This window comes from Magallana gigas, chromosome 5, assembly GCF_963853765.1.
Source record: "Magallana gigas chromosome 5, xbMagGiga1.1, whole genome shotgun sequence".
Classification (NCBI taxonomy): domain Eukaryota; kingdom Metazoa; phylum Mollusca; class Bivalvia; order Ostreida; family Ostreidae; genus Magallana; species Magallana gigas.
Window position 1 is genome coordinate 42940436 of NC_088857.1, and position 10965 is coordinate 42951400.

Consider the following 10965-nt stretch of genomic DNA (forward strand, 5'->3'; position numbering starts at 1 on the left):
GAAATAGTTGCTGCTATTTTAATGACTATAATCGAAAACAGAAGTACTACTCTTGATATGTTTTGATTTTGTGAATCCATGACAATTATTAAAAAATCTGAAATACTTTTTGGAAAACTAACCTACCACCCTATAGACATATTTCTTTTTTTCTTTTGTTTTTTTAAACACGGTAACTGCATTAGCCACGTTAATATTTTTATTTAACATATTTTCAATTTTTAAAACACCTTTTCATTTTATTTGGTAATTTAAAGTACTTTCGAAATGCATCATATGTACACCTACATTTACCCCTTCCCCTTACTCCCTAATTTTTAATAATTAAAACCTACCCTTACACATTTTGTTAAAGGAATCCATTGAAACTTGACATTAACCCTTGATTATCTCCAACAGATAACAATGTTCACATAGTTTATTAAACCAATTGACGTTAAGCTTTTATAAAGAATATATGTTGCAAAAATATAAGTAAGACAGACACTCATACTTAAATATGCTTCTTTGACCGATTTATTCATGACTGATGTCTCCCCTATTATTCTGGAGGGGATAAAATATCAAAGCCTAAGCATTACGATTAAACCTTCCCGAGCAATTATTATACTATAATAAAAAACTATTTGTGTATTTAAAAATAAGTTGTATTGAAAAGATTGATTTTGTCAAAAGGATCAAATCTATTTATATTTGCCAAAATCTTATTTTGATTGTTTTGCAGCACACTTACAATGGAAATAAATTAGTTGCTTTTTTCGTTGTCAGGATTTGGTATTAGAAATGAGGGTGTTGGTCTTCTGAACAGAGACTTTTCAAATAAATGCTCTGAACAGTTTAATACCATGCTGGCCCAATAATTTAATTCCTGATACGTTTTGAATTAAGATTTGTTGCTCAACTTCACAGGTGGCTCTTTAGAAAGTACCTTTAAAGACGCATTTTACAAAATACTGTTTACATAAAGTTGAGTCAAATATGTATGTTAACAAACAAAAGACAACAAGGAACTAAGTATGCCAATGAAAAAAATCGAATGTAAAAAACCGTTATTGAAATAATGGTCAACAGAACAATTTTGAACAAAATATGCTGTGGATTGGACGTGCACGTCATAATATATACAAGGAAGTAAAACTGTACACAAAAGACCTTGCAATCATTGATTGATTGCATAATCTCAATATATAAACTGTGTCAATGTTAAGTAAATTTAATTTGTGGTCTTGGTCGATCTTTTTTTCGAGAGAGGGGGTATCAACTAACATTTTCTTAAAGCTCTAAAATCAATTCATACCACGTTTACCCCCAAAACCCATTTTACCTAAGACATCCAATTTTGTTTTTGTCTTTTACATTACTATGTTTCAAATTAATTGCATAGATGAAAAAAATTCTAATTGTTGTATTAGATTTCTTTCTCTTATTAATCAGGTTTTAGCAAATTGTTAAAATATCAGCTACCTATACAAAAGTCTCAAGAAAAGTAAGACGCAGAAAGAGAAAAAACCCCGAATTACTGAGTTCAATCTTTAATTGGTTTTTTATGTCAATTTGAATTAAAAAGTGCATCATGAATCTATCAAAGTTTATGTTGACGTCGAGATAATTGGTAACTTATTGCATATGAAAATCAAATTGATATGCATATAGACTGGTTTAGTTTATTGTATTAGATAAAGGAAGACTTGTTAGCAACTTGAGTTAAAGTTCAGATCAACGGTGTGGGTCAAGGGGGTTTTGTTTATTTTTGTGTTCACAGATGTCTACAAAGAGGGGCCTAAATAGACGTTGTAAAAGTTGACCTGGATATGAGGAATATTATAAATAATTATTATTTGAATGTTTGAAATAACATCCGTAGTGATAAATAATAATTTAGCATTGTTGATCTCGGAGGTTTTTGATAGACAGAGAATATTTTTTTTCTTTATTATTAATGATTGTTAGGTACGTAACAAGAATTGCTTCCAGTGAACATTGAAATAGAACAATTTTGCAGTAAGCATTGAAAGACAACCCCTTAACGAATGCAGAGCTGAAATCATGAGTGGCTGTCAAGTATGAATATTAATCAATTTGTTCTATCAAGATACAGAGTAAGGTAAAAAAAAAAAAAAAAAAAAAGATGGACTCGACCTGGAAAAACTTTGTAGTTAACAGATGTGTGTGCTATTGCTTACATGTATTTGTCAAAGAACTTTTAAAAGTTATGAACAATCAGTTTTTCCGATGTTACTGGGTTCAAACTGAGAAAAAAAAAACATTTAAGAAACCCCTAAAATACAGTAATTTAAAGTTATTTAAAGTAATTTGCTGTTTTAGTTGGTCAATGAAGAAATATTTGATGTACAAGTAAACACAGGGTATTGGTCTCGTAAATCAAAATGTCAGACGAATTCTCAAATCGAGCAATTACATCTGAGTTGCTTTGCCTCACATTGATAGAGATATAACTGTTTACATTTTGAACTGAATTATGTCAACAGACAGACAAAAAGACGGTCGGAGAGACAAACAGACAGACAGATGGACGGACAGAGAGACAGACATATTAAATAAGATTGATACACCCTGAGTTTTTATAATCCTTAAATGAATTATGTCAAATTTTTAAGATTAACCTTGAAACACAACAAATGCAGTTATGGTCCAAAAAATAAAAAAGCTAAAAATATCTTTCCAGATGTATTTAAATGTCTAGTCGAAAGAATTGACACACTTTAAGGGTACCCTGCAACATGGTAAGACTTTAGTATTTTCTAAACATTGAGTTAATCACAGTTATGTTGCACCCCGGTTAAGTGTTTATTAAATTTTTTAAACTAAAACTTTTGAAATTTACTTCACTAAAGAATCGAATGCTAAAATTAATAAAAGAAAAATCGAACAAACTGTATGTAAATTTGTAATGAATAAATTGGTATGAAATTAAATGTTCGAATAACATAGAAAAAACAAAGTATTGTATTACTTCAATAAATTTTTATGAGGGATTTTTCTCGATTATTTGATCTTCAATTGTTAGAGTTGGTAAGATAGCTAGCAAGAAAGTCAAACAAAGGGTAGGAGTATGTATACAAACTTCCTTTCATAATATCAAATGCTTCATTAAAGGAATCCTTTGTTTGACTTTTATTGGGTGATCATTACAGTCTGACGGATATCTAAATCCAATAAAAACCCCTAATACTTTACTATATACTTACGTATCGACTTTATTTGTCACCCCATATAAAATCTAAAATGGTATTACTTATATATATCAGTATATATCAATATATACAATATATCAAATTGTTAATGGTATTTTATTACATTACTCTTATCATGAAAAAACACACATTGTGCCCGAACACTGTACGTCATTAGACACATGGGGTTTTTAAAGTTTAAACAACACGACTACAACGTGTTTAATCAATGTTTTACTGATAAATTTTAATTTGAAATATAAATACAAAATTTGACTTGTATTTTTATTACAATAAAACCATCAAATAATATACATTTAGAAACTTTTGCCTTACGCCCGTTAATCTGTGTTATAGAACCGCCGTTCGTGAAGGATGAACCTGAATGTTTATTTCAATATGTTGAATATTCTATCTGCAAAGTTTCAAACAAAGTATATCGCTCTGATCTATTGCTTTTCAATGTCATCACCAACATCAAACTCGCACAAAAACAAAAAATAACACCCCTGGTCGGACCTTCAAGGCAGGCTGACTCAATAGGTGAAATATTCCAGTTAAGTTAATTCAATCGATTCTTTTGTTTTACATACATTGTCTTTGGACTATGTTAAAGCATTGTCGAACAGTTGGATTTTGGTTCGTTATTTTTAATTCTTATAATGCAAAGTTACAATGTTAGAAAGAACTTTAGAAGTCATTTCATGTTTAACCAAAGATTCAATTGGACAGATGCATAATACTATATTGTTTAAGGGAATTATACACATTTTGTAAATGGTGCAGACTAGCCAGCTTACTCACAAATTCAATTAGAAATAAGCCTTACTTGTTCTTAAGATATTTAAAATGGTGTTTTCCTTCATATCGACGGAATGCACAAGTAACGATCTCCGGTATTTCTCAGAATTCTAATGAATGTGACAACCCTGGGAAATCCGACCGGATGCAGAAATCGGTACATTTTAGCATTAACATTTTTAAAAATATACTTTGGTAGTTCAGAATATTTATCAGTTTAACGGCTTTTTCATTATAGACTTTTTATCGTAAACTATGTATTGAAACTACTTTGTTCGTGCATTATTAAGAAAAAATTATTTACTTCAAACAAAAATAAATATGATATTTTTCTCATTGGAGTCATTATGCACTTCGGAAAAAAGGTATATTTCGGTGAATTACATAGACAGTATATCAATTTGTTTAAAGACAAAATGTTTTCGAAGTTAATATTTTGTTTCTAAACCATTCTATAAACAATTCATGCATGTAAAATTTGCACTTACATTTAAATGTAATTTTTTAAAAAAAAGTAAAACTTTAAACTAAAGATTTACAATTGTTTCACCATATTTCGACATAATTATAGCTTAGAGAATCTGATGGACAGCCAGACTGTTTTGTCACTCACGGAAAGCGATTGGTAAGATTCCATTTTAATGAAAATATATTAAAATTTAAACTTTAACAAAAAATCTATTTGAAAAGTAACTCCTCTTTTAATATCTGGGCTTCAATCGTGCATTATCGCCATTTTACATTGTAGCACAACGGTACCTTTCGTTCACAACCAGTGAGTATATTCAGGCTATTACTTTGAAGTGAATTAAATATTATAAATAAAGTTGAAACGACTTGCATGATTTTTGTTGTTTAGAAATAGAAAACTTTTGATATCATTAAACTATTTTATCAAATTGCAAACTGAGTGTGTATTTTCTGTTTGTAGGTTACATCTTTAATATCTTTATCTCAAATACAAAAAAATATTTTGGTAAGTAGTCTGAATTTATACAGGGTGCAAGTACGTATATCATAACAGTTTTGTTGTTGTGTTTTTAGTATCAAACTTAATGATATATTAGGACAAATATTTGACATAATATCATGATTTATTTATAAATTTACAGTCTTTAAACACAATAACAGCTTAATTATAAAAAAAAGGTATGTTGAGTATGATTTCAAGGTGATCAACGTTTTATACGCTATATAGGTTGTCATAGGTGTTTTAATAATAAATAAAATAAATGAAATATAAACAAATGTTATGTTTTTTTCTAATGTTGCAGTCACATTCTGATAGAAAAAGAAGGCGGTTACAGTATGATAATGCATGGGTAGGTTTTCTATTTAATATTCATACTTTTAACCTATATACATAATTCTTAAGGTTTAGTATGTTATTTGATTTAACTGATTTTTTCGTTTTCAATTCACTTTTTATAGAGTTTGCTATAAGTACACTTTATCCTGTCGAACTATTGCGATGTTCAGTGGCCTTAATCCCGATGAAATTTAAACTTTTTGATGTACATGATCGTGAAAGAAATATTTCCTTAGATTATATTCGATATAGATTGACTTGATGCAATAAAATAAAATTAGAAAAGATGTATGGTAATACTAAACGGGAAAGAAATTATAGCATGTCAAATATTTTTAATTTTTGTCGAACGGATAATTAAATTTGAAAATGCAATATGTTCTGGAAACCATTATAAAACGTAGATTAGTGTGACTTTATTATATATTTTTACATTGATAATATCGTTATAAACACTTATATTTTTATTTTTGCAGAATATTTTAGAAAAAGGAGATGCTAGACTATTTAATCATAACAAACCTGCCGTAACAACAAAGCAATTGGTAAATTATATATATTACAGTAACAATAGCTATTAGTACTTATAATTGATTATGTATCTTGCGGTTAATTTGTTGATAACTTTGAAAATGTGTTCCTTGTAGAATACTTCATACGTTTTTGTAGGGAGCGTGCAAGAAACATCACGAGAGGTTAAGGTGAGATCCTTTTCATTCATGATATGCTTAATGATGTGTAATGTTTTTTTACTAGGCATATTAGAAATATAGACACGTAGCATCATTTTTGAAGGGGGGGGGGGAGAAGCCAACACAGGCTAGCCTGAAGTTCTGACAAGCTAAATTTTCTAAAAACAAAACCCAATCTTCGAAATCCTTATCCATAGGGAGGGTGTGTGAAGCGTGCAAAATTATAACCGAATGCACAAATATTTCAAAGACATTTTTCTTCTGCTAATATTCTTATTTGTTCGATAGAGAGAAAAGGGGGGTACATATAACTTTTATTATAGTGGTTTATAAGTATCGATATTTTTCTCGGCGTATTTTAAAATACTCGTAGCATCGTCTTTTAAAGTATGGGGGAGGGGGGACGGGACAGGCCTTACCAAAATTCTGACAAGCCCAAATATTCTTATAAGTACTAAAGTTGGAGGTCTTTCAAAATTTTATCCCTGTACATTGGTGTAAAAAATGTATGTTTTTAAAAATGTGCTTCCTTCCGACGCAACGTGCCTTTAATAGGGGCGAGTTTCGTAATCTTGTTTGATTTTGAACCATTTAGTTTAAATTAATTGAGACAAAATTTCTCCAAAAAACTTTGAATTTACATGTAAGTTTTTCAATTTTTTTCTGCAGTGTTTTTATCAGACATATATATTTCAGTGATACAAGTATGTCTACATTGGAAAATTAATTTACATACTGTTTATTACTATTAATTAACATTCTAAAGCAAATACATTGAACCTCATTTAATTTTTCCTTAATCATAACTTCAGTTTTCGTTTAAAATTTGTTAAATTTTCTTAAGTAATATTTAAGTTTCATTTGATATGTGACTAAAACTCTCTTTTGTAACTTCAAACTTTTTTAAAAGACGTAATAAATAAATGGGACCTTTTTTAGTTGGTAACAGAATTATTGAAATATAAATTAAAAGGCACAACCACAAAACTATACACTACGGTCGTAGACAAAATGCATAAAAAATGTCGACAACTTTCACTTGTGAAATGATTGTTTGTATGGATTACAGGCACCCCCTACACATTCATCGGGTCTAACAGATGACTCTAGCCGATATTCTGGAGACACAGAGGATTACAAGTCCAGATCAAAAGTAATTTGTTTCTTGTTTATAGAAAAGTTTTAAAAATCTTTTTGGAATGTCAGCGGTTAACATGAAAGGATAAATACAATTTAAACCCTACTTCTTTCCTTTTTTATAATAGGTTTGTTCTATGAAGAAGATATGCAAGTACGTTCTCTGGATACTCATAATTCTCGGTATATCGGCTGTCGTAGCGATATCCGCTATCAATTACCAAAATAGTCAGGCTAAAAAGCTTACCAATAGTATGGAAGCACAGATTGAGGGTAAAACATATTTACTTTAATCATCCTACAATGCATGGCTTTCTATCTTTAACATATATGAAACATGTAAATAAGAGTTCTGTTGACGGTTTTAGTTATTGATAAAAAATTGTGCATAAAACTGAAATGCATTTTTTACTTATATATTTAAAGTCATTGAATAAACATTAAAATCTTTTTCGCAAAAATGGATAATATGTAACACAAAAACAAGGCAATGTTAAGAGATTTTTGCATTCACCAACAAGATAATCTACTTGTTGTCGTATTTTTAATTGTTGTTCTTATCAAAGCTGAATACGGCTCGAAAATAGGCACCAACACACGGATATAAAATCCCTTCAACTTCTCTATATCGAATTCACACTATAAACTTATGGCTGGTGCCTTATGTTCACACATATTTTGGTTTTTTATGCGCATTTTTGTCTATTTACAATAAATTGAATTGCATATTTTATTTTTATGTCCTCCTGGCTGAAAAATGCTAAAAATTAAATGTTTGAATCACTAATGTGTAACATGACCATGTAAACAGTACTTTTACGAGGTTGAGACTTGTACAGAGAAAGATTTCAAATTGTTAAGAAGACAGCGGTTTATATCAGGAGTTTGTAGTGATAACGGGGGGGGGGAGAGACAACGCTGGGAATTTCTTTTAACGACTGGTGTTCAGCTTTAAGAAATAAATGAACACTAACCTAATTTTCTCATGCATAAGTTAATATTCATAAATATATAACTCACATTTTTAAAATATAAGACCGACCCCTCCATTGTATTTGGAAACCCCTCAAATTTGAATTGCGCCATTGTGCCCATGTTTGGGTATAACCATATTTAAGAGGCATGGTCATGATTTTGGTACAAAATTATTTTTTCAGTTTAAATACTTCCAATGCGTCAGTAAGGCATTTCTATTACTCAACCAAAATCTGAACGTCAGTTGTCGTGTTATACATTAGATATAGAGCACACAAATTTTTGCTATGTAAACAATACTTATGCCATGTGTTTGTTTATATTAGTTCAATATACAAAGTTCTTTTTCAAGTTAATTTTTCTATCTGCTGATTAATTTCAAACATCAATAAACATTTTCTAGCATTTGTCACGTTTAAGGTCTAAGCCTGGAAAATTCAAAATGTAAACAAAAACACAACTTAGGCTTTGTTTACATAACAAAGAATATTTGAGCTCTGTATTTAACGTATAACGTGACAACTAACTTTCAAATTTGACTATTTAAAATACCTAACTGAAGCAATGGGCACATTAAAACCGAAAAAATAAATTTTGATCAAACCTCTTTAAATGGTCGTATCATATTTTGAATATAAACGCCTAAATAATTAATTTATTATCGTCGTTTAAATGTAACATTGAATAAAAACTGACATTGATTTCGTATACTCTGAAAATAATGGTTAAACAAGAATTTAAGAATATAGGTTTACTAGGATTCCAATGTTTACATTTGATATAGATAATCAATTTTGTCTGCAGATAACAATGAAATTAACGAGACACTCGGTATTGTATTGGACAAGTTTGATGCAATTAAAAAGTCGATCGAGTCTATGAAGTCACTTGTGGAAGAGACCAACAATAACGTTAAATCGAGAAATGATTTGACAAACCAGAGGTCTCCAGGTACATGAATGTTCATATTATTGAGAGAGAGAGAGAGAGAAGAGAGAGAGAAGAGAGTGAGAGAGAGAGAGAAAGAGAGAGAGAGAGAGAGAGTGTAACTCATTGTTTTATTCTTAGTCTTAATTTTACTCCGTTGTAATAATGAATATATGAACTTCTTTAGTTTACTCAAGTGGTGGATCCGTATCGGATTCAGGAGGACAATGCAAGCACACTACAAATGATGGATGTGTGAAAGATTGTCGCCTAATGTGTGATGGGGACTACCAGTCCTGTGAAACATGTGAGGGTTACGTCTCTTGTAATTCTGAATATCTAACAAAACGAAAATGTTCAAATACCGATATAATTCTTTTTTGGGATGACAAACTCAAAGCATGTGAATATAGAAGTAGTACATGTATTGTTTAGTGACAAAACACGCAAGGTTTTGAAGATGTTGAGTGGTCGATTATATTTGTGTACTTCAAACAACAGAAATGTTGTTACATTGTATATCCTCATGTACTAATCGATACTTCTAATTAAAAGAAAATTTCTGCCATAATTAAGACGCTTATTTCTTGTTTGTCCAACTGTCTTTCTTCTGCAGCACGTTTATAAATAATGAAATTTTCATGAATAAATTTCTTATTATACGAGATGTTGCCCAGACAATAATAAAGTGTGTACAGTACATGAGTTGTTTTCAACGTTTCTGGTTGTAAAATTGTTTCTCCGAAGCATGCGATATATGTTTAGTTCTTTTCTAATATAAATTGTATATACGCCATTTGATCTAGGATTCGTATGTAACAATCCTTAATGTTGATGCATGGCTTCTTTAAGTCAAATATTTATACGATACTCAAAATTGTTTTATTTTTATGTTGGATATCAAAATAACTGCGATCGATAGCATTGTATAGTTGCCCGACAAGTCATTTTTTTGATAATTGTCAAATTTAATTTATTTTTAAAATAATGTTAACATTTATATTTTAATTAGACATTAATGATTCGGTCAAACGAAGAAAAATAACTTTGCATTTTGGGTTAAAATAGCTCATTTTAAAAAAAAACTAACAGAAAACGGAATTTAAAAAAAATCTCCCCCTCCTGTGAAACAAAAACTCTTTTTGATGTGTTTAATAATTCTTATTTAGCATATATATACCAAAGAGTTTTTTGTTTCATTGGGGGGATATGTCTACAGACCAAAATACATTTCAAAAAACATTTTGCTTCGTAACGTTTCAAAAAATAATTAACAAATATTAATTAAAATGAAAATTTAAAATTCTCCATAGTCTGTAAAGTCTAATTAAAATTCAAATTATAAAAAAGTGCGTAATTTAAATACAGACTAGAAACTAATTGCCGCGCAAGATAAGTTGATTTTAAAATAAATGATAATCGATAAAAGCAACTCCCGTCAGTATCTCAGTACTTTGATTAAGTTTTATGCACATATCGGTCGGTAAATAATTATATTTTCCTCACTCATAGGGACCGAAAAGCAAAACCGTAAGCAAAATGTTTGTTTAAATATTAATTTTTTGACTAAAAAAATTATTTTGATATAAATCAATTAGAGATTGATTATACTTTTAAGTATAATCACGTTGTTTTTAATATCTGTCAGAAATTCCGAAATACTTGGATCTTAAAAGTAGGTGGGAAACGGGTGTTAGCGTTCGCAGTTCTTCGTGATTGTTTGTGTAAAATGACAAGGAAAATGCTAAATCAGTAAATTAAATGTGGGTAACATTGCTAATGCGATATTTCATTTTATGTTGTCGTCAGTAATTAACAAACACTGTACATGTGTGTTTTAACAACATATATATAAAATGTATATTTCCATAGTCAACTCTTCAATTTAATTTTTTTTCTATAAACAAAACGTAATAATTACTGGAACAGT

At 29.6% G+C, this 10965-nt stretch overlaps 1 protein-coding gene across 2 annotated transcripts; it reads left to right on the forward strand.

Moving 5' to 3' along the window:
• The first annotated feature begins 2716 nt into the window (after nucleotides 1-2716).
• LOC105322999 (uncharacterized) lies at nucleotides 2717-10330 on the forward strand. 2 transcript variants are annotated; one of them, XM_066085645.1, is made up of 11 exons: nucleotides 2718-4152; nucleotides 4567-4620; nucleotides 4744-4770; nucleotides 4927-4971; nucleotides 5270-5317; nucleotides 5781-5849; nucleotides 5952-6005; nucleotides 7066-7149; nucleotides 7262-7406; nucleotides 8913-9059; nucleotides 9223-10330. In XM_066085645.1, exons 1-11 carry the CDS (start codon nucleotides 4141-4143, stop codon nucleotides 9468-9470), a joined length of 933 nt encoding a protein of 310 aa, XP_065941717.1. In that variant the 5' UTR covers nucleotides 2718-4140; the 3' UTR covers nucleotides 9471-10330. The 2 variants fall into 2 exon arrangements, with proteins under 2 accessions (XP_065941718.1, XP_065941717.1); XM_066085646.1 differs by lacking the exon at nucleotides 5781-5849 and having other exon boundaries at nucleotides 2717-4152.
• Nucleotides 10331-10965: the final 635 nt, after the last annotated feature.

Excerpts from the sequence above, each read along its gene's own strand:
- LOC105322999 (XM_066085645.1), top strand. Across the intron at positions 4,771-4,926 it reads GTACCTTTCGTTCACAACCA|GTTACATCTTTAATATCTTT; the intron begins GTGAGTATATTC and ends TTCTGTTTGTAG. Across the intron at positions 7,407-8,912 it reads TATGGAAGCACAGATTGAGG|ATAACAATGAAATTAACGAG; the intron begins GTAAAACATATT and ends TTTTGTCTGCAG.